This window comes from Caenorhabditis remanei, chromosome II (assembly GCF_010183535.1).
Source record: "Caenorhabditis remanei strain PX506 chromosome II, whole genome shotgun sequence".
Taxonomy (NCBI): domain Eukaryota; kingdom Metazoa; phylum Nematoda; class Chromadorea; order Rhabditida; family Rhabditidae; genus Caenorhabditis; species Caenorhabditis remanei.
In genome coordinates, this window is record NC_071329.1 from 12,738,255 (window position 1) to 12,763,856 (window position 25,602).

General features: G+C 36.7%; 9 protein-coding genes across 9 annotated transcripts; 4 read left to right on the forward strand and 5 right to left on the reverse strand.

Annotated features, from left to right (window-relative positions):
- Window positions 1–375: 375 nt before the first annotated feature.
- On the forward strand, window positions 376–3,013 carry GCK72_006472 (uncharacterized protein; the record flags this gene model as incomplete). The annotated part of the gene is made up of 8 exons (XM_053725642.1): window positions 376–538; window positions 585–877; window positions 927–1,512; window positions 1,570–1,648; window positions 1,692–2,481; window positions 2,526–2,726; window positions 2,774–2,896; window positions 2,945–3,013. The coding sequence occupies 8 exons, from the start codon at window positions 376–378 to the stop codon at window positions 3,011–3,013; spliced, it is 2,304 nt and encodes a 767-aa protein (XP_053589836.1).
- Window positions 3,014–3,389: 376 nt separating this feature from the next.
- On the reverse strand, window positions 3,390–3,903 carry GCK72_006473 (uncharacterized protein; the record flags this gene model as incomplete). The annotated part of the gene is made up of 2 exons (XM_003113809.2): window positions 3,390–3,626; window positions 3,673–3,903. 2 exons carry the CDS (start codon window positions 3,901–3,903, stop codon window positions 3,390–3,392), a joined length of 468 nt encoding a protein of 155 aa, XP_003113857.2.
- A 75-nt stretch (window positions 3,904–3,978) lies between these two features.
- GCK72_006474 (uncharacterized protein) lies at window positions 3,979–4,736 on the reverse strand (the record flags this gene model as incomplete). Its single annotated transcript, XM_003113583.2, has 2 exons — window positions 3,979–4,459; window positions 4,624–4,736. 2 exons carry the CDS (start codon window positions 4,734–4,736, stop codon window positions 3,979–3,981), a joined length of 594 nt encoding a protein of 197 aa, XP_003113631.2.
- A 1,687-nt stretch (window positions 4,737–6,423) lies between these two features.
- Window positions 6,424–7,471, forward strand: GCK72_006475 (uncharacterized protein; the record flags this gene model as incomplete). The annotated part of the gene is made up of 7 exons (XM_003113741.2): window positions 6,424–6,510; window positions 6,562–6,631; window positions 6,678–6,796; window positions 6,847–6,929; window positions 6,981–7,073; window positions 7,119–7,243; window positions 7,317–7,471. The coding sequence occupies 7 exons, from the start codon at window positions 6,424–6,426 to the stop codon at window positions 7,469–7,471; spliced, it is 732 nt and encodes a 243-aa protein (XP_003113789.2).
- Window positions 7,472–8,127: 656 nt separating this feature from the next.
- GCK72_006476 (uncharacterized protein) lies at window positions 8,128–8,379 on the reverse strand (the record flags this gene model as incomplete). Its single annotated transcript, XM_003113445.2, has 2 exons — window positions 8,128–8,191; window positions 8,240–8,379. 2 exons carry the CDS (start codon window positions 8,377–8,379, stop codon window positions 8,128–8,130), a joined length of 204 nt encoding a protein of 67 aa, XP_003113493.1.
- A 5,513-nt stretch (window positions 8,380–13,892) lies between these two features.
- GCK72_006477 (uncharacterized protein) lies at window positions 13,893–15,004 on the reverse strand (the record flags this gene model as incomplete). The annotated part of the gene is made up of 3 exons (XM_003113701.2): window positions 13,893–14,025; window positions 14,069–14,878; window positions 14,925–15,004. The coding sequence occupies 3 exons, from the start codon at window positions 15,002–15,004 to the stop codon at window positions 13,893–13,895; spliced, it is 1,023 nt and encodes a 340-aa protein (XP_003113749.2).
- Window positions 15,005–15,428: 424 nt separating this feature from the next.
- Window positions 15,429–16,584, forward strand: GCK72_006478 (uncharacterized protein; the record flags this gene model as incomplete). The annotated part of the gene is made up of 3 exons (XM_053725643.1): window positions 15,429–15,580; window positions 15,693–16,295; window positions 16,416–16,584. 3 exons carry the CDS (start codon window positions 15,429–15,431, stop codon window positions 16,582–16,584), a joined length of 924 nt encoding a protein of 307 aa, XP_053589837.1.
- A 681-nt stretch (window positions 16,585–17,265) lies between these two features.
- GCK72_006479 (uncharacterized protein) lies at window positions 17,266–18,409 on the forward strand (the record flags this gene model as incomplete). Its single annotated transcript, XM_003113541.2, has 3 exons — window positions 17,266–17,369; window positions 17,414–18,211; window positions 18,274–18,409. The coding sequence occupies 3 exons, from the start codon at window positions 17,266–17,268 to the stop codon at window positions 18,407–18,409; spliced, it is 1,038 nt and encodes a 345-aa protein (XP_003113589.2).
- A 620-nt stretch (window positions 18,410–19,029) lies between these two features.
- On the reverse strand, window positions 19,030–21,336 carry GCK72_006480 (uncharacterized protein; the record flags this gene model as incomplete). The annotated part of the gene is made up of 7 exons (XM_003113597.2): window positions 19,030–19,084; window positions 19,175–19,363; window positions 19,411–20,076; window positions 20,121–20,185; window positions 20,233–20,362; window positions 20,411–20,690; window positions 21,231–21,336. The coding sequence occupies 7 exons, from the start codon at window positions 21,334–21,336 to the stop codon at window positions 19,030–19,032; spliced, it is 1,491 nt and encodes a 496-aa protein (XP_003113645.2).
- Window positions 21,337–25,602: the final 4,266 nt, after the last annotated feature.

Below are 25,602 nucleotides of genomic sequence, written 5' to 3' on the forward strand. Positions count from 1 at the left end.
ATACCTCCCGATTATTTTTCCCATTTTCCTCCACCGGTCTCTCTTTCTATCTCGTTGCCTGTTCATTCTAAAGTTCATTATATTTCCCATTGTTCAACTGTGTTCTTTTTTGTTTATTTTTTAACTGTGGAGATTTTATTTGTCATAGATTAAAATGTATCATATTTTTCTTTTCCTCTCTCTCAATTTCTTCTATTGCTCTGCTACTGATTATCCATTTTCTCATACATCCAGTGATTTTGGAGTGAATATGTTTTCCGAAATGTTCTGTTTTCTTACTTTTATCAAACCGGTGAGGACAAACCGACTTCGTTATTTTATTGGTTTATTATTGTCTTTATATACGAAGACACATATTTTTAGAAGCAGATAGAAATGGTAAGAACGTGCTCCAATTGCGGAAGCGCGGAAATCGACGAAGATGCGGCTAGAGGAGATGCCACATGCACAGTCTGTGGAACAGTTCTTGAAGAATCCATTGTTGTTACTGAAAATCAGTTTCAAGAACGAGCTGGTGGCTCCGGACACACTTTAGTTGGTTAGAGAAACAACTAGTAATGAATCTCATTTGAAATCTATTTCAGGACAATTCGTTTCGGCCGAACGTGCTGCAGCTAACAACTTTAATGGAATGGGATCGCAAGAATCAAGAGAAATGACATATGCGAAAGGAAGAAAAGTGATAGATGAGTTGGGAAGTCAGCTTCGTATCAATGCACATTGTATGAACACTGCATTCAATTTCTTCAAAATGTGTGTTTCCCGAAATTTAACACGAGGAAGAAACCGATCATCTGTCGTTGCTGTTTGTCTGTACATAACTTGTCGTCTCGAAAATACTGCACATTTATTGCTAGATTTCAGTGATGTTACACAGGTATACTTTTGGAATACATTGGTCCCTGTTTTAACTCATAAATTTCCAGATTAACGTGTTCGATTTAGGAAGAAATCTTAATTTCATTGCACGTTCTCTTCGTATCAATCTTCCAGCAACCGATCCATGTCTTTATATCATTCGATTCGCATGTGTTCTGGATTTTGGAGATAAGCAAAAAGACATTGTTACTCTTGCAACTCGTCTTGTTCAAAGAATGAAAAGAGATTGGATGTCGACCGGAAGACGGCCAACTGGAATTTGTGGAGCTGCACTTCTTATTGCTGCCAGATCAATGAACTTCAATCGATCAATCAATGATATTGTACGTGTTGTGCATATCAGTGAAAGTGTCATAAGAAAACGACTTGATGAGTTCAGTCAAACACCATCTGGAAGTTTAACGATAGATGAATTTTCTACTGTTGATTTGGAACATAGCGAAGACCCACCAGCTTATCGAGAAGCAAGACGTAGAGCTCGTGAGGAACAGTTGAGAAAAGAAGCAGAACAGGCTGAATCAATGAAAGATCAATTAGGAGAAATGGAAGCTCACGTGGAAGCAGCGCTGGACAAAAAGAGAAAAGAGAAGTTCTCAAAAAGTCCATATGCGAAATTGATCAGTGAAGGTTTAGGTAAGTATTTCGAATAAGAGCTGGAGATATTCACTGAAAAAGATTCGGAGAATTCAGGTTTGGAAAAAGGTGCAGACGAAATGGTGCGCAACGAGATTCTCAATTCTGTATTTGATGCAGTGGACGAAGAGCCATGGTTGGTTTCTTCTTGATAACATTAATTTTATGATTTTTTTCAGTTCCTCCAATTCTCTGGAAAAGTACGATAAATATCGTCCATCTTTGGAATCTCTCGGGATCAAACCATCTCAAGTTTCACAAGAATTGCCAAGAATATCCAGTGTACCAGTTGGTGATATCGATGAAGAAATCTCTGATTCAGAAATAGATTCATATATTCTAACGGAAAGTGAGGTGGCAATCAAAACAGATTATTGGATGAAAGCAAATGGAGACGTGATGAAAGCTATCGAGGAGAGAAGAAGAGAGCGTGAAGTGAATGGAGATGTTAAAAAGAAACGAAAGAGTACACGAAAAACGGAGACAGTTTGTACTTCCGCAGCGAGTGCTGTTGAGAAAGTGATTGCGGAGAAGAAGTTGTCGAATAAAGTCAACTATGAGATGTTGAAAGATTTGGAGACACTGGGAGTGAAAAAGCAATATAATGAAGACACCGCTGTACCGATTCATCAAATGATCAAAGTTGAATCATTGGCTGTCACTCCAGAAAATATGACAAAAAGTGAGAGAATGGCCCGTGTCAAAAATCTGAGAACCGCATCGGGAGGGTCTGCAATTGAAAGACTACGTAATGCATTCAATCTGAAAGAAGAAGTTCTTGATGTGGTTAAAACTCCTACGAAAACCCCTGCACAACCACTCATTCTAAAGAAAGAAGTTACCGATTCTCCAGCTGTTTCTTCCAACTCCGAAGTTACTGTTGTAGCCGAGAAGCCATCAGCAGTCCCGCCAGCCAAATCAAGATATTCAAAAATGAAACCAATTATTGGAGCAAAGAAACTCGCTTCGGTAAGTTAGATTTTCTGTTGTCTCATTATACCTATATTTTTCAGCTAGCTGATGTTAAGAATGTCCCACAACTCACTGAAACCTCAAAACCGATCGAAGCTCCTCCTCCAACTGAAACACAAGCTCCTGTCGATTCGGTTCCGTCGAAACCAACTATCAAAACTGAAGTTAAAAACCCAACAAAGGTTGTAAGCTCAACGCCTGAGGTCAGCAAAGAACCAGTGGTTATCAATACTAAAACTGAAGTAAATTTCAACAAAAACTAAACGAGTATAACGCTTTCTCTTTTCAGAGTTCTCATGTTGAACCACAACCATCCACATCGTCTGAGCCAGCTGTTGAAACGAAACCAGCTGTGACTGTCAAATCGAGATATGCAAAGGCAAAGCCTAATGTCAAGTTGACAAAGCCAAAGGTCACTTTGATGATTTTCTTCGCATGATATTAATATGCCTAATTTCAGACTGCTGCTACTGAAGCTGTGAAAGAGACCGCGTCTGGAGAACCAACCGCCAAGCGAGCCAAGAGTTGATTATCTCTATTTGTATTATGAACTCTTTTCTTTTCATTTCTATTGGCTTCCTCCCACATTTATTCTGCTTTACAAGAATTCACCTAGGTCATTCCCTTCTAGTTCTTTTTCTAATTAACTCTTCGATAATACTGGTTTTTTTTCAATTCTAACACGAAACGTTCTCACTTCGATTTCTTCGAATACTGTTTTTCTTTGTTTTGCTGCTGATATTGTTATGGATTTTCAACTCTTATGTTTACTTTTCCACTACACTCAAAAGCTGTTGTTATTTCTATTCTGCTTTCTGCATATATAATGTTTATGAAATAAACTCAAATCGATTTATTCATCAAAAAAAGAAATAACAATAAGTCTAGCTATAAAAAAACTTTTTTCAAATGTACTTGTTTGCCAACGCGAGAACCTTCGAGAACTGTACATTTGCACGATTGGCCATCAGTTTCGTCGGAATCGGTGCAGTGATTCTATTGCCGAGTGGGTTTCCTTCTTCATCAAGCAGAACAATCATATTTTGATCCGTCACTGGCACTCCGTGTTTTCGATAATGTACATGGGTGTTCGCACCGACGACGTACGCTTTTCTCATTTGACCACGAATTGCAACTAGAATCTGAAAATTCGAGAATTATAAATGTTTAATCAATGAATATGTTAACCTTGTCTCCAAGTTCGGCATGTGGCATGTGCTTAGCACGTCTTCCTTGTTTGTAGACGTGAATGCAGTACGGTAGTTTTCCAGTCGTATCGGCTTCCTTTCCAAGAGCAGAGTTGTCAACAACATTCAATCGTGTTCGACGATGAATTCCCATGCTCGGTGCTCTGGTTCGATGCTTGGACAACTCGTATCTGTACAGGTTCCTGCTTTTAATTTTACTGTCGCGGAACATTTATTCTTGGCACTTGAGGAAAACGTAACTTTATTCTTATAACTACTAAACATAAACTAATTTGCAACAATGATTTCAAGTATAAAAGGCTCCATTCCACACTTTCTGAGACCGAATTTCTTCTTTAGCATTGACCATTTCGTATGCACAATGCCGACATCCACTTCCACAACACTTCCCTCTTTTTAAATGATGGGAAATCGTGAAAACAGTGTATCCGGTTTTTGGATCCAGGTAAGTCAACTTTCGATCGTTGATAGCTCTCATATGTGCCATATGAATCGTTCTTTCTTCACTTGTCAACCCATCGTAATTTACCCAAGGAACTTTGGCTTTATTGACAGCGGCTTCAAACAACGTATAGTTTGTTAATAATTCTCCTTTCTTGTGCTCAACGAGTTCATAGCCGGGACCCGTCGATTTGGGTTTGTAGTAAATCGGAGCAGCATTTGCTTTGGAAAGGGTGATGCCCTGTTTAGTCACAATGACATCGCTATTATCAGTGTTCGAAGACTCGAGAGACGACAATTCATCAGGCTTTGTGGAGAAGTGGCGACTGCAAAGAGAACTGTTACAACCATTCGCTGTGTTGGTTTAGAAACATAACTTTATAATTTTTCAAACTACAGGCTTACAGTTGTAACAATTCCCTAGCAGAAAAAAGAAAAAAAAAGAATATCTACATTTTCCTCAGTGCCAAGACTTGTTATTTATACTCACTCAGGTTGTGGCCACCATCTGCCAGAAGCGCTGCATCTCGAAGCGACGGTGGTGTTGAAGACGTTCGATAGTAGTCGAGAGAGCATTCCGCTGCTGCTCGGTAGGTTAGCCATACCTGAAACGTTAAATACTTGAAGTCTGATATCATACATTGAAAAAAGAAAAATTAAAGAAAAAGTGAGATGTCTCAAATTCTACGCGCAAATGCGTAGTTTAGGCGGCCCGTGTTTGCACAACAAACATTTTGAATGACGACAATTGCTGTTGCAGCTTTTTGACATCGAAGAAATGGAGTGTGCCAAATTGATGCTCTTTTTCATTTTGATTTTTTTTTTCAATTCAACTGAAAGAAAAAAGACTTCCAGAGATAATCATCCAGAACATGCGAAAGTATGTACGTGCCGAATAGACAACTTGGAGGCGGCATCTCGGACAACCATCGACGTCGCGATCAGGTATTGTTAATTTTTAAAAGAGTTTTTGGTATTGATTTTGCCCAAATTCTTCGAGCAGCTTCGATAGAAAAGCATCCTTGTCATCGTGCTTGATGCTATAATTCTGTTTCAAAGGATCGTTTGCTTCCTTTTGCCATTTTTCTATTCAAAACCAACTGAACATCAATACTTCAAGCGTTCAAGATACATCCACTCAAATTCTCCATTTTCCATCTATACAGCGATTCTCGAAATTGTGTTTTGAGATGAAATAAGCTCTTAGCGTCTCTTGACTCTTTCTCTTATGCAATTTCTTCAAAACACAATGTGCTCTGCACCTTGTGTCGTTGGTGTGCCACCCACCAATCCCCTTTTGAAGAAGACTCTTTCTCAATTCTTGTCTGCGTCTCATCTCATTCTTCTCTTTTAAATTTTGCCTATTACATAGGTGTTGTCGATAACTTGTAGGGTAATATATGAAATAGTATGAAAAGGAGAGAGGCGTAGATAGAGAAGGTAAAAATTCAAGGAGGTTTGGCAACAGTCGGCTAGGTTTTCAGTTACTCAAACTTAATCCCATTTCTTGACAAAAAAACGTAATCGATTATAACTTTTTCGGGATGAACTAATTCTTAATCTTGTCTATTTTCGTTTTGATTTGATAAGGCAGCTTCACGTTTCCGGTCGGTCTCTACATATTTTTTCTGGTTTCTTTGTGGTTTCTTGAATGTTTTTTCAAACGAAATTCCTATGAATGAATTTCGACTCAAAACTGAATTTTATAACTTTCAACAAAAACTAAGTCGAACAAACATGATCTTTAAAAATTAAAACTCGTTAACACTGTCATGTGTTTATTCATTAAATTATTTTCCTTTTAAAGAAAGACTGAATCAAATCACAAACATACAAAATCTCTTCCAAGGATACGATCACAAATCATGAGTTTCTAGCAAAAGTCAATAAAAATGAGTTCGGTTTTCTACAAAATTGTTTCGACCAATGTTTACATTTCAACAGATGCATTTCTCTTTCATTGTCCGTTTTCCACTCCAGTTAAATTTCTCGAAGGATCATTTACAAAATTGTATAGCATAGTATTTTTCTAATAGGTCGAACATTGTTCAATCTATTTTCATGTTTCTTCTGAAGCAGTCCATCATTTCCAAAGATTTGCTTCTCATTTTCTCGCCCTGTCCTTCTCGCGTGCTTCGTTATCAAACGGGCAGCTGTATGGCGCCTCGCTTTGTCTTTTTTCCAAACTTTCACTATCAAAAAATGACAGAAACACATCTGTTCATCGCTTCGTAACCTCATTATCATTCAATCAAAGTTCCAGAAACAAGCGAACGTGGCACTTCGAATCATGACGTCGTTCGCACAGTACGTCTTCTATCTTCTATCCGGATTGTTCAACTTCTTTCTACTGTACTTTCGCAAAACGACAAGAGCGGTAAGTTTCCTTTGTTTTATTTTTTTTTAAATCAACTTTATTTAATTTCAGTATTGCAAATATCAAGTTGTAAGGTACCACAGCAACATTCCGATGTCTCCGTTAACAACACACCGATTACGTAAGCCTTGAAATACTTTTATTTCTGAAACAATTATTATTTTCAGTGTCGGTAAAACGGAAAATCCTTGTTCTCGATCTGGATGAGACGCTCATCCATTCGCATCATGACGGTGTTCTCCGACAAACTGTGAAACCAGGCACTCCATCAGATTTCACGATACGGGTCAGTGATTAAAAATGTTTTTAACGATTTATATAAAGTATGAATTTTAGGTTGTAATCGACCGTCATCCAGTGAAATTTTCCGTCCACGAACGTCCCCACGTCGATTATTTCCTCTCGACAGTAAGCCAATGGTAAGTTTTAAAAATAAACATTTCTGGTAAAAAAAAACATCTAAAATCCAGGTATGAATTGGTGGTCTTCACGGCGAGTATGGAAGTATACGGATCGTCAGTGGCTGATAAGTTGGATCGAGGTCGCGGAATCCTTAAAAGACGGTGAGTTGTTTTTTGTTGAATAAAATCAATAAATGTTCTCTTCAGATATTTCCGTCAACACTGTACAATGGAGGTTGGTGGTTACACGAAGGATCTGTCTGCGATCCATCCAGATCTCTCAAGTATCTGTATTCTAGACAACTCGCCAGGAGCATATCGAAAATTCCCACGTATGTTTTGCATTTAATAATTCTAAAAATTCGCAAGTAGTAAAAAAATTTAAACGAATGTCTTATTTTCCAGACAACGCTATTCCTATTCCATCGTGGTTCTCCGATCCAAATGACACTTGTCTTCTGAATCTTCTGCCATTCCTCGACGCGTTACGATTCACATCAGATGTGCGAAGTGTGCTCTCACGAAACGTGCAGGTGGTTCCAGATGGACAGTACTACTGATTATAGGCAACGAGAACTTCACACCGTAGTATTCTTCTCATATCTCAATTTGCTTCAATCCCTGTCCCAGAATTTCCCCGTCATCCCTCCCAAATTATATATATTTGTTTCGTCCTCTTTTCAAAAGTCCAAAAAGGGACATTCAACTTTTATCTGAAAGTACCAAAACGGGTTTTTACACCTTCTCCGTCTCGTTTCGCTGAAAATGTGTGTTTTGTTGGTTCCTGCTAAGTATTGATTGATTCAGAAGAAGGTGTGTACGTTTTAGGTTAGTAGTTTACAAACATTCTCTCTCGTTTCCACATTTCATTCACCTCTAGAAGTCATTGTTTTCTAGATTCGTACTTATTCTGACTTTTCCTGTACGTCCCTCTTCCGTTTTCAATTATAACTGCAGTTTTAAATATTTATAGATACATAATTAAATTGACACGTGCTACAAGTTAACTGTACTTCCCTTTGTTCCCTCCCTTCTCCCATTTTTCTCATTTGGCCACCCACGATCAGTCTTTTTGTATACATATATAAATAATTTATTGATACATTAAATCATCGTCGCCAGAAAACCAAAATCGACACATTCACCTCTCCGTCCCATCTAGAATAAGAAACGAGAAAAACAACAGTAGAATAGATTTATTTGATGTTATTATCACTCAGTATTCCACGTCGTCCAGAATATATCTCTTGTGTGTTCCAGCGAATCTGAGCATACGGCATCTGAAATAAATTAAGAAATAGAATGAAGAACTCAATTCAAAAACTCACTTCTCCGGATAGAAAATGCACCACGATTCGACGGATGGTGCGAGAGCACGAGTGTCTCGATTGACGAGTGGAGTTGGGAACGATGATGATGTGGAAGTGAAGAAGGCGAGAAGCAAGACGAAAACGTGGAATACGTTCATTGTGGACGTCTGAAAATGGGGAATTCGGGGGATTTGGGAGATTTGGGGACGGGAACTACGAGAGAAACAAAAAACGAAAAGACGGATAATAGTTTGGGATAAAACGTTTTAAGAACTCCCTGCGCAGAAGGATTTGGATGGATTTGACTGGAACTACATGATCTTTTTGATGATGACTAGTTCGTTTGAAAGAACGAAATCTGAGTTATAAGTTTGGAAAAAAAAGAGATTTTGTGTACTACCAATTCCGTTTTATATTCCTATTTTCAGAGACAGAAGTAAAACCAGGAAAACAAGAAAAAATGAAGAATTCGGTTTGGAACAATAAATAAATGAGTGTCAAAGATCTAGATTCTCGATCTAGATTTGACCCAGAATGGATAAGAAATGACGAGAAATTATCAGAAAGAAGGATTCAAAAACGAAGAGAGAGCAAATAATAACAAAAAATGTTAAGAGAAGAACAAAGGACATTCAGGGTATTTAGGAAGACAGTTAGGAAATCTATAAGTGAATCTCTTTTCGAACAAGGAACATATTTTTCCTGGAAGTCAGATGGATTCGAGAGGAGAGAATGTGGGAGAATTCATGAGCAAGTTGACAAGGACAAAAAGAAAGAAACTTACAGATTCCGTGGGAAAAATACGTGGGAATCATGACTTTAGTTTACATGTTTGCCTGGGTTACTGTAGTTTTGAGATTCAGAAGGAACTTTTGTTGGAATGTTTAGTTCAGAACTCATAATAGATGAGGTCCGAGAACGTACTTGATTTCTAATTAATAAGATCTCCCGACTCTTATGAATGATTCAAAAAACATGGAAAAAAGAAGAAGGTGGTGACCTGAATACGGGATAAGATGAAAACGTACTTCTAGTTCTTCTGAAGTCAGCCACGTCAACAATGAATTCAAAAAGAGCAAAACGTTTCGATTTCAGAGAGAAAGAAGACAATAAAAAACGAGAGAAAAGGTGTTTTCCGTTCTCCTCAAATTAAATTTATTATTTTGGTTACGTAGCTATACAACCCTTTTCTTTTACTCTAATCTGATCTTAACCTCTATGTTCTTTTATTCTCTGTGCATCAGAATTCGGAGAAGAGAACTCAAACGGAATTTACAGAATACAATTATAAGGGTTGTTCAGAAAACCATTGGAGCAGGACTGATTGGAAATCAGAAAGCAGAACGAGAGGGGTTTGTGGAAGGGCAGTGGTTACTGTACTTTTTGGTGAGAGAAACGGGTGGGAAAGTGAAAATCTTCATCATTTGACTTCGGATAAATATTATATTAGTTTCTATTTGGAGCTGCAACTAATTGTACTTTCCATACTTGCAAACCGGGCCGAAACTTGGCGACACTGGCCGGTGCGTAACTCGCATAAAACGCAGTACTATAGGCTGAAAAATATACCAAAATATAGATCTCGGCGAGTTCTTTGTCTGTGACCTACTACGGACTGAATTGCGTATAGTTAATATGTCGCGGGCTGGGGAAAAGTGGGCTATTTTTCAAAAAGCTATTTTTAACCAGATCTGTGGCACATTAATGATTCGACATCCGGCAAGTCACAGACATAGAACTCGTCGAGATCTACATTTTGGTATATTTTTCAGCCCATAGTATTGCGTTTTATGCAAGTTACGCACCGGCCAGTGTCGTCAAGTTTCGGTGCGGTCTACAAGTATGGAAATATTAGTTTCTATATGAAGCTGCAACTAATTTTAATTTCTAGAACGAAATCTAAATATTTTTGGAAGGCTAAAAATGTTGTATTTACGAGTTGAAATATTTCGATGATAATCTCAAAGAAATAATGTAACATCTTGAAAGATCTGGATGACCGATGAGAACTTTAAAGACCGTGGCATTCATCCTAGCATTTCCGAAAGTTTGAATATATCTGGAAGCTCTAATAAGTCAAGATATTGCTCCTGAATTCTCGAAAAGAAGTCTTTCTAAATATAGTGAAACACATATTAATTCAGATGAAACATGCGATGACACAACTTCTTGAATAAAAAAGAAAAGAAAAGAAAGTCTAACAATGAATGATTTCATCCCCTCCATTCCTTTCAGAAGTCATTTCTACTCTTCAAAATTGCAGCTCTTTTATCCATTTCCCTCGCTCCTTTCAGACGGTGTATTCGTCAACAATGGATACCACTACGGAAAATTCAATCAAGTAAAAAAACCACCTCGTATTCAAATTGGTTGATTTTATTTTATTTTTCTCTTTATTTCGAATCTGTGGACAGAGAAAAGAGACGTAAAAACGGAATTGATGACGATTGTAAATTGAAATAAAAAGGTGAAAAGGTTGATAAACAACTGAAGAAAAAGGACAGAATATCTTCCAGACTGAGATTCTTTGAACTGATTGAAAAGGTAAGAAATCGAGAAGAAGGAGGCGGAGAAATGACGTGAAAAGGGGTGGATGAAATTGGAAGAAAAAAGGAAGAAGGGGGCGGAGCTAACCGTCAAAAAAGGAAAAAAAGAAGAAAAAGAAAACGAATCTAATGGATGGAAAGGGTGGGAGTGACAATAAAAACTCGAAGAATTCGTACTATTTGAATTAGTTCGAGGGGGTGCAAATGAGTTGAAAATGGGTAAGTGATGTTTTGCTTTTTTTCTTTTTTTCCAGAAGTTTTTCTATGCCGTAAACCGGAAATCTCAACGACCGGTCTCTAATCAAGAATCAAGAAGTTTGCAACACGAATCGTCACGGACACTTTCCCATACACTTTTCGGACTCATGCAAAATCAGTTTTGAAAAATAAATTATATTTTGCTGGTAGTGTATTTTTATCTTCTGATAACTAAAAAAAGGCTCTTTTGCTCTAAAAAAGGCTCTTTCGAAAGAGAAGAAAAATCTGTGGAAGGAGAGGAAATAGGAAGCAAATAGTCAAAATTATTTTGACAGAAAAGAATGGAAAATAACCGGTTCTCAGCTCTTGGAGCAACGCAAATTGAGAGAAATACTAAACGTGTTTTATAAAGAAAGTGTAAGAGTTGAGATACAGAAATTTCATATTCTCAAATATAACATTTTCTGAATGGAAAACGGAAAACTGTGTCCTTATCAAGTCTGGAAAATTCTCACGACTCAACAACTCGTGCAATTTGTGACATACGTGGGAACGGAATGACTAGTTGAAGACGTCAATCATCACCTTCTGGATCTGGGAAAACTTTTGGTAGATTGGTGGAAGAACTTAATCATCACACCGTTTCTCCCCGCCCCATCATCATAATTCGATCCTTTTGACCTCCCAAAACGCAGGAAATTAAACGAAAACGAATGATGTGGATGAGGCAGAAAATGAGATTGAGTAGACATTATAGAGTGACATTTGCAAAAGAGAGAAGAGATATTTTGGAAATCCAACCAAATCAAAAAGGAAATATGAGTCGTTTGATGACAGACACACCCTAAATGTACAAAATGACGTCTAAAGTCATTTATGAAGTCAGAGTTATTATATAGAGACAAGGATTCATTTCGAAGGGGAATCTTTGAAGATTTTTGAAAACTGGGAATCAGATTCTGAACGATTAGAAAAGCTTACTTAGAAAACTGATCAAGAATCAGAAAATTTCTGCAAGAATCCAAAAGAGTACTTTCCCATACCCTTGCCGTGCACAAATTAGTTTGAAAACGGATCCAATTGATTATTTCTTATGTATTTTTGAACTTCTGATAACAATTCAATAATAATGGAAAGTGAAAAAGTGAGTTAAATCATTAAAGGATGAACGTCCATTGGTACTTTTAGTTGAGGAACCAACCAAACCGGATCTATTCATACCACTTGTTAAGATGGATTCTAAATCTACACGGTATCTTCAAATTCATCCACAATATCCTCATTCAGAATTTCGAGGTTTCAGAATTCATTTTACTATTTCTTTTTCCATTATTTCAAAATGTGAACACATTTATTAAGATCGATGTGTATCCGTATTCAATCAATAACACAACACTCTCCATTTAGACTAGATGCGGACCTGGAATCTCTTTTTGTTTTCCAATTTCAGTAGTTCCTTTCGTATGGAAGTATTATCAAAGACAGAACAAAAACTTGATAGTCTGTAAAATTGCTAACGAAGACATTGAAATAAAAACAGAAGGAAACGTTTATTTTTCAGAAAAAAAAGAATCTATTCATAATATTGTCGACACCTCCGATTTCAGCTTTCATTCTATTGTCTCGTGGCATTTTGAATGTTGGTCAAAAACAAAACCAACAATAAAAAGGAAGAAATTTCGAAGTGAATTGGTATGGAATTGGTCCGAATAACAAATTAGCAACACTTCAAATGAGAAATTTTAATAAAATTTGGATTAGGGTTCGAATTAATTTCATGGCTTTTCAGGAAAGATGACTTTTGAACTTCATAAATGGATTCAGAAGATCATATTTGGAAATTACAGATTTACCAAAGTTGCATCAATTTTCCTTGTTTATATAAAAATTATAACTGAAAATCAGCTGATTTGCAAAAAAATCCAAACATCTGAAGCAATGAAACATCAAGATTCTTTTCAATTCATTGTCCTCCCAGGGTCTTTTCCCACAATTAGATGACGTCCAAAAGAAGGTGATCACAAATCATTTTTCATATATTTATTTTCTACAAACTAAATAGAAAGCTGAAAAGTGGAACTCATTTCCAGTTTAAAGGATTTTCAAATGGAACGAGTGATAGACAGAAGACATATTTCATTTAAAAGAAATGGAAAAATAGAAAGTGAACGAAAAACGTAGAAAAGTGTACTGATCCATGTTTTTTTGTTTCTTGTGGATACAAATCTCCCATTGGAACGACTAGTTTTGTGTATCGAGACAGGGTAATGAGATTAAAATATGTGAAGAAAAGGAGAAGAGAGATGTCCTGTGTAAACACATACGGGACAACTGAAAGGGTGAATGAACTCATCTAGAGAACGGAAAAAAAGAAGATATCATGGTACATATATCAACAGAGTCTCTCAACAACACTCTACAGGTATCATCAGGAAAATATATTTTTATCTCGCTCGAGCACATTTGAAAGAGAGTTTCAATGTTAATAAAAACTCAAAACTCACAAAACAACTTTCTGGAAATTCCAAAAATGACAGCAATCATTTGATCGTTCTGTTTCTTACCAAAACCGATTAGAACCTCACACTTCTTGACGTTAAAGTGGTAACTGAAAAGTTGTAGATAGTGTTGGTTAGCTTACCTCTCATACTTGCTTATGCTAAACAAACAAATAAAATTCTTTAAAAATTCCTCTTGCCAGAATAGATTCATATGAAGATGTCGAGTTTCAAGGCTCAAAAACTTCAATCAAGATTGGATCACCCCAATAACTATCTTTTTTCAAGACAATATGAAATTGGAAAGTACATTTTTATTCTGATCAAAAGAAATTCAATGAGTAAACCAGATATTTATTTACTTCTGAAAAATGTTTGATACTCTCGGAAAGAACTTCGAGACAGAAAGCCGGTTCAGAAAAATCAAAATCAGATCATGATATCAGTGGGTACGTACATAGCAAAGCTATTAAAAGGACGATTCCAGAAAATTGAAGCAATAGCTCCATCGTTCCGCTTCAGACCATATCCTTTTGGAATCACACCGGTTTGTACAAGTTCACTGAAAAAATTAAATGAATCAAGGATAATGTTGACTCTCTTACCTTTCATACTCTCTTTCTTCATTCACAAAAACCACGTTCTCTGGAAATTCCCGTTGACAAAACTCATTCGTATCAAAATCCATTCGCCTTTTGATACTTAAATACTTCAATCTTCCGTTTCCTCCGTTCAGCCAGTGCTTCAAGAACTCCGCTAGATCCGAGATTTCCAGAAAAGGCTGTTCAATTACTATTTCGACACAATCCATCATTATCAAATGTTTGACTTCAACCCAATATGTTTTGTATATAGAAAGATGGTTTCTCTTCTTGAAAGTGAGTTCCTTCGGAGACTCTTCTTGAAACAGGAATGCATGAAGAGTAAGATTCTCAGCTGTACAGGTTTCCAATATTTTATGGTATTCCAAGTACTCAATAGGCATTCCTTCTCCTAGACATGCACGATTCACAGTCTTTTGACGACTTTGAACCCATTCAAAACACCAATATGTATCATATAAAAACTCTACTGTGTGAATATCAGTACTGAACAGTTCTGAAACAAAATCCATAACTGTTTTGAATCCAAATTCTCTATCTTCCCAATAAGTCACAAAATATTTTCTGGGCCAATTTCCGGTCTCAAAGTACCCAATTGGCACTTTCGTTCCCCTGATTTCAACAAATTCAACTGGACGCTCCGGAATGTTCTGGATACTTGATACGTGTAATAGAGCATAATACATGTATCCGATTATTATAGCAGCATGGAATCGGTATCGACCGTCCATCCTTAGCCTAGCATTTTTTGGTTTTTTCCAGAAACTTTTAACAAGATTAAACGCTCTTCGAGAGCACAGAGCAAGTAGAGTTCTGAAGAAACCGTTAAGTAATTTAGTCAGAAAAATAATGAACTTACAGATCAGTCGGAGTCAAAGCTTGAACTATTTCGGAAAAGACTACTTGAGGCACACGGAGAAGAGGAAACGTTGACGACATTTGAACTACTGTCTCCAGTGGGAATGAGTAAATCGACGTGGAGAATTCCCAAGAAGGCAGTTATGGAAAGAAGACAAATAAAGGTAGAAGGCGTGGATAGAGAGAAGAGACGATGCCACTCATTCGAATGAGAATAATCAATAGACAACCAGGTAGATAAACAGAAGTCCTATTGATCCTAGAACCTGTCTATCAATTTTTCTCTTCTCGGGCAAATTGTTTCTAGTTGAGTGCCAACTATTCAAAAAACCATTACTTTCAGATTATGAAGTTGCTCAAACTACCACTTGTCGTCCTAAGAGAAATATTCAGTTGTATGAATTATAAAGAAGTTTTTCACTTTTCGTTGTGCTCAAAACAGTCATTTTATCGGATCAAATCGCTACAATTAGTTCGATTCAGTAATATTAAATTTGTTGATTTTATGTACACACCGAAGGAAATCGATGTTGATATTATGCCTAAGAACGGAGATCCTCGCTTACACTTGGAACAGATAATCTCTGTTATACCGAGAAAAAGAAAATGGAAAAAGTTTGTTCAGATCGAAATAGGTGGGAATGTGATGAAATTCCGGTTAGTTATGGTAAACTATGTACGCTTTCTCGACTAGAAAATCATGTGACTTTTCATCCGATCTCAGAGAAATTTATTCTTTTAATCGATATTTTTACTGTATATTGTTCAGGCAACAAACAACAAAGGACAAACTAGTGGCTGTTTATGATCGTAAATCTCAAATGGAACCTTTCCTCAATGTGATTTATACTCACGTCTGTAACTTATTTGGGGACGATGTGGAATATCGGATGCTGCATGCGCTCTGCAACAAAGATCAACCGAAACCGATATACGAAAATATCAAAATCAGCAGAATTTGGGTGTGGAATAGAGATGTTCGAGAAATAGATGAACACTTCTCTTCTCTCCCGAAACAAAAATTTATTCAACTCCATATGGGAACTATGACTGGTCGTTTGAGGGAAGATTCGAAAATATTTGAATCAGAAGTTGTGGATGTTAAGGATGTTGAAAGTCCAATTGCACTTGTAATTGATGTTCTGCGTCACTTCAATGGGCAACAAGCTATTCTGCGTACTGAATATGTTGATGTGTCGGAAATTTTTCAATTTATGAATAGATGGAAGTCAAACCAATCATACCAAAACCTAATGACTCTAGAATATACCTGGAAGACACCTTTTTTTGATTTGGATGCTCTGATGGAATCAGCGGAGATTAAGCACACTAAATCGGAAGTGGATCCTCCAGTTTATACGTATGATGAGAGGTTAGTCTGTAATTATTCTTTTATTCTGAGCACTTAAGAAATGTCCAAATAAATACTGGTAAATAGTTTCCTAATCTTTTCAAAATGTGTTCTAAAAAGTTTTATCATGTAACTTTACAGGGTTTATCTTCAAGAACAGGACGTATTTTTTTATGAGTTTCATTCTCGATCATACATTGTCAGAGAATTCGATCGGAAAGTGGCTTCAGTTTATATTTCGAATCATCGATTCGTTTTCGGAGTATGGAACATGACAGAGGAAGAGTTCCTTGATAAGTATTCTGAATGATTTAGATAAAATTGGAATTCTATTTGATTTAACTTAAATTGAAATAAAATATTATATACATTTTCTGACGCTGTTTCAGTTGAAATGAACTAACACCGATTTTAAGAGAGGAATCCAATACTATATTCATATTTATTTTCAAATTTTCATTCGCTCCAGACCGAATGGAAAGTATGGGAGGTATTGAGAGAAAACGGGGGTAAATTGGGTGCCTGTATGGACTCCATCATATAAAATGTAAAATTTTTTTGATCTGTAGTAATTCGGGAGTCACAGATGGAAACATGTATGAGTTATTATTATTATTGTAGCCTTCAGCTTCACCTTTCAATTGCAATTTATTTTTGAAATATGGGTTTGAAATAAACGAAGATATGAGATTTCAAATATGTAGGAATATTTGAAAAAAATAAATGTCTGCCTGACGTTTCCTGATAACATCCTATAAGCAGCTAATATTATTTGGTATGTTCTCTGTATGGCCACTCCTATCTTTCATCAAAATCTTGGAACAATCCTACCTCGGGTCCCATGTGAGAATTGAGGATATGCAAATGTGCTCCGCTGCGAACATTCAAATTTTTTCTCAACAATTCTCGTTTCGGGGTGCCGTGGAGCGGTTGTTGTTTTTTATTGATTTGGTCTCAATACTCAACATTGACAGTTAATTTGTTTATAGGAATGATTCCAAAGAAAGTATCTCGAATGATCTCAGTTTTCCCTCTTTTCCGTTTACCCCAAGTTGTTCTATTTGAAGTGTTTCGATTTTTGGAACCGAATGATTTGTAAGTTTACTATTTTTGACTTCATTGCTCAACTTATTGTTCAGAATTCCGATCGCTTTGTGTTCTCAAAGAGCCTTCAATCTTGTTAGAATTAATTGGAAAAAATCTACAAAGGCCGCGATATGGATGGACAGTCAGCTTTATTTCGGCTCCCATCTGAAAGTCAACGACATTTTTTATAACTTATTGACTGTGTCACGAATCGAAGATGTACCTGAATACTATTGGGAATTTGTTCAAATCAAAGGGTCGAAAGTTCCAATAGGGTACAGCCGGAAAAGAAACTCATTTGAGACTTACTGGAACGATGTATGCTATGGATTCAAAGCAGTTATGGAGTTCGTCACGGAACTTTTTAGTTGTGATATTCACACTGTCATGTTTGGAAAGAACACATTTTGGTGTGTAGAGTGGGCTCAAAGTCGCCAGAAGAGTTTAATGAACGCACACATCTATCAAAACCAATGGATCCGGGAGAACAGTGAATACTGCAAAATCATAACTTCTTGCACAGCGGAGAATCTCATGATTCATGCTTACCAGATTGATGTAATGCTTTCAACTGAGACCGTCTTCAGAACACGGAATCATTTATCGATATATTTTGGACGTTGGGTTCAGATCCAGCATTTGATAAACATGGACTGCGTCGAAATTGAAGTTAAAAAATCTTATTTAAAACAATCGGATGTTACTTTATTCTTGAAGAACTGGCTGAATGGAGGGAACGCTCGACTAAAATATTTAAGCATTTCAACGCAATATATCGACATAGACTTGTTTTGCCAGGAAGAGTTTCCAGAGAATATGGTCCGTTCGGATAGAGAAATGGAGTATGAAAGGTGAGACTTGAACATCATCAGAAACTTATAACTTTGTTTGTCAATAATAAAATTTGTTTCAGTGAACGAATAGGTAAGTGCAAAGTTCCTATTTGTTCCGGTCTCAAACGGAAAGATGGAGTCATCGCTTTCATTTTTTGGAATCCCCAAGAACATCAACCCACAGTGATTATGTCGAACGGGATCACAACTTTGTAGAGGATTCTTTATGATTAGTCTACATTTATAACCTCACACAGTTTGTTCGCCGATTTATTCATCTCACTCTTTTAACTTTTAACTAATAAAGTCAGTACACACTTTATCTTTTTTCCGCCTGATTTGAACAAAAACCGATTTCAAAAGATGAACACGAGACTTTATTCATATTTATTTATATTTATTTGCTCCAAACAGAATGGAAAGTACGGGGGGTTTTGAGAGAAGACTGGGGTAAACTGGGTACCTGTATGGACACCATCATATTAAATACATTATACATAATTAGGTTACAATTGAAATGAGATGGTAGCAGATGTACGAGAAATGAAACAAAACATGGATGTTTTGTTTCTTCCGTAAACGAGACTCCTGTAAGAATGACTAGTTTCTTTTTGTATTGAGAAAGGGTATGAGATTAGAATATGTGACGAACGAGAAAGAGAGAACTGAATGAAACTCATCTATATATCTAGAGAATGTACATTTTTGAAAAAAGAAACAAGAAGACTTGATACATATAGAAGGCTTTGTGGGAAGAATGAGAGAGAGGAGAGAAAAGTGAAACGATTGGAAGAGAAGAAGTGAACGACTCTATGAGGTGTTGAGCAGTGAAGAGGTCAGCAGAAGTCGGTCACGTTGAATACGTTGATGTCACGATTCATACCGCAGCATCTGGAAATCAAGGAGATGGTTTTGAGGGATTGAGGAAACTTGAAACAGGAAACGTTCAAAATAAAAAGAAATTTCGAAGTCTGAACTTACACATTTTTGACTTGGAATGTTGAATTGTAAGTAGTTTCCGTGAAGAGACGAATATAGCAAGGTTCCGTGAACTTTGCTTTGATAAGCTTCAAAACTCCTTGATACGATCCAAGAACTCCACCGAGAATTGCACCGAAAATGATGACTAAGTTGATGATGAGAACTGTTTTATCCGTTCTTTCCAGTACTCTGAAATTATAGATGCTGTGAATGTATCTTGCTTTTAAAGTACTCACTCTTTCAATGTTGGAATCTTTCCTTTCCTCCATTCTTCTTCAGTGGCAGCTTCAGAATACAAGTAGAAGAGAGATGGAAGTACGGCACATCCCATTGGAATAGTGGAGGCTCCGACAAGATTCATAACCGGTTGGAAATCTGGAACAGTGAGAGCCACGAAAAGAACCAAAAACAGAACGATCGTTCTCGTGATGACTCTTCCAATTCCAAATGCATGAGAGATCTTCGCATAGTGTTCAACTTCTTGATTCAATGGATTAATGACTATAACCAGAGTCATAATACAATGGAATGCAATCATCAAATTAGCCAATAACTGAAGAGAAGGACTCTGGATACTGTAGATGACTGATTCAGCCATTGAATCTCCATAAACGACAAAAGCGAATACACAGAGTGGAAGGTAGAGAATAACGACCCCAAGGAATCCAGCGAAGATTGATTTTGTGAAATCTCTTGGATTCTTCATATCATGTTGAATTGTTGGGAAGACGTAGTGTCCAGAGAAAGCGAATAAAAATATTCCGAATGAGAGAACAGTCGAAGTACTGGTAGTCTGTGGGTAAGCGACTGCATTGAAACAAGCAGAGGAGTCAAGAGCAATTCCGGTATGGATTGAGACGACTGCGATGACTGTTGTCAACATTGCGAATACAATGACCACCCTGAAATCATGATTTGTTGAGATAAAACTTAATGGGGTTCTCACCAAAATTCTCCTGGACTAGCAAGTAATGTGAATGGCCAAATAAGGAATGCAAGTACAGTGATCACCTGAATTATGGACTTCATTTCTAGAAACGTTGGAAAAAAACACTTACTAAACAATTAGAAACACTTTCAATATGAAGGACATGACTTAGAAAGTAGTGAATAATATTTGAAGATAGCAGAAGATAGACAACTGATACACCGAACTGTGTCACGTTACCAAGTACTGATGTGAACCGTCTGAAATCAATTGTAGTTTTAACAGACCCCATCAAAACCAAGACATACTGCATATTAGTTCCCATCGTTCTTTTCGCCATTTCTGGGAATGGTTTCCTGCAGACTCCGATGTGTGGATTCCTTTCCATTATCTTATTCCATACTTTTCCAAGTAAATATCCAGTATATTCGAAACTAACTGCTACAGTAAGCATTATAATAATACCCATTGGAAGTCCGGAGAGTTTAAACGCTACGGGCATTGCTACAACTCCTCCTCCGACCATATCGGCAATGATGAATATCGCTGCGATCACCCATCCTATTTTGTGTTTTCCTGGTTGTGGGGCTGAAAGTTTCAAGATTTGAAAGGGAATTTAAACCGTGTAATAAGATATACAGATTTGCCGTTTTCAGGGGAAAATGTTCAACTTTGAAAGGGTATTACGGTATCACTGTTTGTCCCACCATGTAAAACTTTTATGGATCATATAGAACAAAGGTAGAGCTCCATTTTTGTAGTTGACAACTTTTTTGTACGGTCACTTCCTAACAAGTTACGTATCGATAAAGTGATTTCCTCCCCAAGTCAACTGATTTTCAGTGCAAAATAGGGGGATTTTTGAGATGTCGTCTTAAAATGACTATAACTCTCTAGGGAGTGACCGTACAAAAAGGTTGTCAACTACAAAAATGGAGCTCTACCTTTTATCTGTATGATCCTTAAAAAATTACTTATTGGGACAATCAGAGATGTCATGACACACTCTCAAAGTTGGACATTTTCAACTGAAAATACCAAAATTATTTATCTTACTGCACGGTACTATAGCTGCTCAAGAGACAACTGTTTTTAAAAATACTTAATAATTTTTAAAAAGTAACTTACCAACTTGTGTCGTCGACATACACATTTCCGAATAGCAGTTGTTAATGTATGGATCGGCCGAAAGGTGCCCGCTAGAAAGCAGACTCTTGCTCTGTTCCGCGTTCATTATGATAACTCCTGTAATCGGGGAAGAAATGACAGGTGAGTGTTGATTAAGAAGGGATTCTAACGGGCAGGTAAAGAAGAAGCGATGAATTTCAAGAAATCACAGGCAAATTATGAGAACTGTGAAGGAGGAAAAACTGTGTGGGCAGTGAAATGGAATTGGGTCAAAATATTTGTGGAGTAAAAAGCCGAATGTCAAATAAATTCATGAGCTGACTGAAAGAGGAAACAGAAATAAATAAGTTTATGTTTTCGGGTAGAATAAAAGAAAAAGAAGCAGGAGCAGCAAAAAGAAGAAGAAAAAGAAGACATTTTTGGAGAAAAGGACGGAAAAGGTCTAATCTATTGTTCAATTCATCCTTGCACACATATTTAGTTGATGTCTGATTTCTTAACGATGATCATCATGCTCTTTTTCTCTTCTTCCGACCTCACACATTCTGTTTTAAAAACAGAAAAAACACACACAACAAGAAGAAGAAGAAGAACAAAAAAGTTTGGGACGTCATTCAGAAGGAATTTCGAGTGTTCATCTCTCTCTATCTCTCATATGTTTTCTCTCTCTTTTTTTGCTCATTCGGGTGGTGGGTCCCTAGGAATGTTGAACGACAGTTGTGAGTGTGAAGCTCACGAGGTATTCTGGAGTCTCTCTTCGGTTCAGATAATATCTCTCGAAACTTCAATTGACATGTGCTACTTTTGAGGAGGATTGTTAATTGATGAGAGCATGTACCTAGTTGTTTTCTTCTCGTCCAATACACGTACACTTGACAGATTGGTGATAGATGAAACAAATAGGTCATGAGTTGGATGAGAGAGGAAGTCAGGTCAGTGTTCAGATCCGGTTGAAGTCGGAACTTTAAAAACTATTGATCAGAGGTGAAGCAGAAGACAGCAAACTTTGGAACACAATTAACAACAAAAATACACTTTGAAATCATAGTTTATTGTCAAGTAGAAACAAAATCGTAATTTTCAAAGTTTTCAAATTTCGGCTCGAGCTGAGATTTTGGTCTGCCCGGCTTCAAGAAAAGGTATCTTTTTTTACCAAAGTTTTTGAATTTTTGAAAGATTTTACATTAAAAAAATGCAATTTCTTGATGCATACCTAGCTTTTGATTGAATTTTGAAGTATACTCAAAAATTCGACATTTTTGGAAAAAATTTCAAGAAAAATTCACCATTTGACAGAGAATCTAAACACATCCTCCCTACTTTTCCAGATGTTTCCTATGCAATGAAATGCTATTTCTGAAAGTTTAAATCTAGGTGAAAACTTAAAATGACTCCATACTTGTAAGCCCAATCTACAAATTCCCGACTACCAATCTAGGTTGGTCTACTCAAACAACGAGCAACAAATGCGTGTTTTCAAGTTTTCCAATCTCAATTTGTTTATCGAAACTTTTATTTTTTATGTGATCAGATATTTCATGCATCGTCACTTGTTTACAGAATCTATTGTAGGCGTCAAAGCGTTTATGCAGGGTTTAGTTTATGCAGGAACATCAGGGAAATGTCAAAACCACACGAATCAAACTCACATTTTTGCTCTTTTTCCCTTGAAAAATATCAGAAACGAAGAAAGCACAAGTGCCTACTAAACTGCTCGGAGACGACTCTTCTAATGCACAGGGATTTGTAACGGGGAGTCAAAAGGAAATACCGAAAATAGGAGGAGAGTTTTCGGCTGGACCCCCGACACAAAACAGGATGCCGGAAGAGAGATGATTTGCGTGTGTTCTTTTTTCAAGAGTTATTTGATTAAAGTGATAAAGGAGGGGGGAGAACCGATGTAAAGATGATATGTTTGCGGCGGGTGCACTCCGCGTACTGCCGCCTGTTATCAAGTGGAAACGGGACCTGTCTGGTTTTCACTAATTGGCAAAAGTGAGAGAGAGAACCGGAGATTACGACGTAAAAGGGGGGAGCAGAGAGCAAAAAAGGGCAAGAAGAGCAAGGAACTGGTGTGTCTATTGGAAGAGAGTGAGAGAGTTCAATGCACATTCTCATGGGAGATATTAAGAGATATCAGATTGTGTTCCTACATTTTAACACCTCGAATTCCATGATGGCTTTGCTTTTGCACTCCAAGTGGTGAAAGTGCAGATTTTTTAAAGTAGATATTCTTGAGAACAAATTTTAATAAATCTCAGCATCAAAAGAGGCACCGCCTCAAAATGGAATCATTTTTTAATGAAGAGAAATTCCTTTTTTGAAAATGTTATATTCAAAAAACTTCCACTACATAATAAATATCCAACCCTTTTTATACATGCCACTATTTCGGAAAGCGTTTGCAATAAATTATTCATTCAGCTTATAAACCATTTTTATTCAGTCATCAAAACATTTTCAGTGATCACTGAAAATCCGATTTACCATTTCCAAATCATAGTATGTTCCAAACATCTTTTCGCTCTTTAAAAACAACTTTCAGATGATCAGTGACGATTGTCTTCTGGAGAATCTTCAGGTTGAGACAGGTGATTGTGGATGAATTCAACGGAAAAGAGTCCACTTTTCAAAAAAAAAAAGAGAATGCTCAAACAGAAATAAATTTTTTTTCAGTTCCTTCTCGTCGATTACTAAGCCCGCCGCGCCTCTTCTTCACCTCCTCGTGATGCGTCCCAAAAAACGAGAGCTCTGCACACGGCGTTTCTTGAGAGCATGGCGATGAAAGAAGAAGAAATGACGTGGTACTTCTTACTAGAGTAGAAGACGAAAAATCGTTGACGTCATTGGGTCAAAAAGGAACAACGTGGCAACGTGGAGTTCATAATCGGTTGGATTCTTCTTCTTCTTCTTTTTATTCTTTTTTTTTTCTTCTAAGGGGAAGAAGACTAGACGAGACATATCCAATTTCAAATCTCAAGGTGAAAAGTGCAAAAAACATTGTGAGAACCAAGAAGAAGAAGAAGAATCACACATCAAGTAAAAATAAATGAGTTTTAAAACAAGCCAGATGGAGTTGTTCATCTCATTTCCAGACAAAAACAATAATGAAAAAAGAAGGCGTTCCACTACTGAAGTGAGTGAAGCAAAAAGAAGTGGGGGAGTATGGAGAAAATGAAAAAGAGATGTCGTCGGGATAGAGTAGCATCAGGAAAAGAAAAAAAGAAAAAAGTTGACGGAAACACGGAATTACAAATTAGGCGACGAGCAAAACGTGGATATGTTTGTGGAACTCTTTTCTTCTTTTTTCCTTCTTAGAAGTCGTTGGATGGTGTCATCTTATTTTTGATCAGCTTCGTTTTCATCAAAAATCAGAAAAATAGATTCGAGAAATACACGGAATGCACTTTTGGTAATCACTCAACAACAAAATAAATCATGTTCGGGAATTAATTATACATTCTCTGAAAATGCACTTTCGCATTGATTTTCAGATTTTCAGATTTCATAACACAGTACAGAAGATTTGAAAAATGGTGATAAAATGGTTAGGGGACTAAAGGATTAACCTAGATCAAGGGAAATTTTTGCAGATTTTTGCAGATTTTCTTGTAGAAATAAGCATGATTATAGCATATGTTATGCTTTCCCATATTGTAGAAAACAAATTATTAAGTTTATTTTTTAAGATTAAGGAAACTTTTCTTTATAGTTCTTACTTAAAAAGTTACACCTGATTGAAGTCAAGAACTTAAAAAATTGTCAAAATGCCCCAGGGAGAACTGTTAAAACGACAAAATAGAGATTGAGGTTCAGTCTACAAAATTAATATTAAAAAGTATAAAAACCACAATGAATTGTATAGTGGAAACTAAAAAAAACAAATATAATGTAGTTGTATATATGATACTAACAAAAAATAAGAATAAGAACTGCTCCAAATCGGAACTACACAAATCTAAGCGCCCACAATTCCGTAATCTCTCTCTCTTTTTTGGCGTAATTCTAATTCGGATTAGTCCCTTATATCTATACTCAATCAATCCTAAACAAAAATAGGAAAAATCTCAACAAAAGTGGGTTTTCTTTGGCCAAAAAAGTTTGGGTGAGTCGTTTGGATGTGCACCAAAAAACAGAAGATATAAAGAAGAAAGAGGGACAAAAAAAAAGAAAATGAAAAAAAGGAGTTGACAAGGATGGGATGTCTCTTTTGGCTCAATTCACTTATTTCCAAAGCTTGAAAGCCCTCGGGCGCATAAGTTCATAGGCTTCGATTTCATAACGCTCCTCTTCTTTTTTCTTTGCTTTTCACATTCTTTTCAAACAATTTTTGCTCGTAAAAACACACGCGTGACCCGTCAAAACAGAGCTT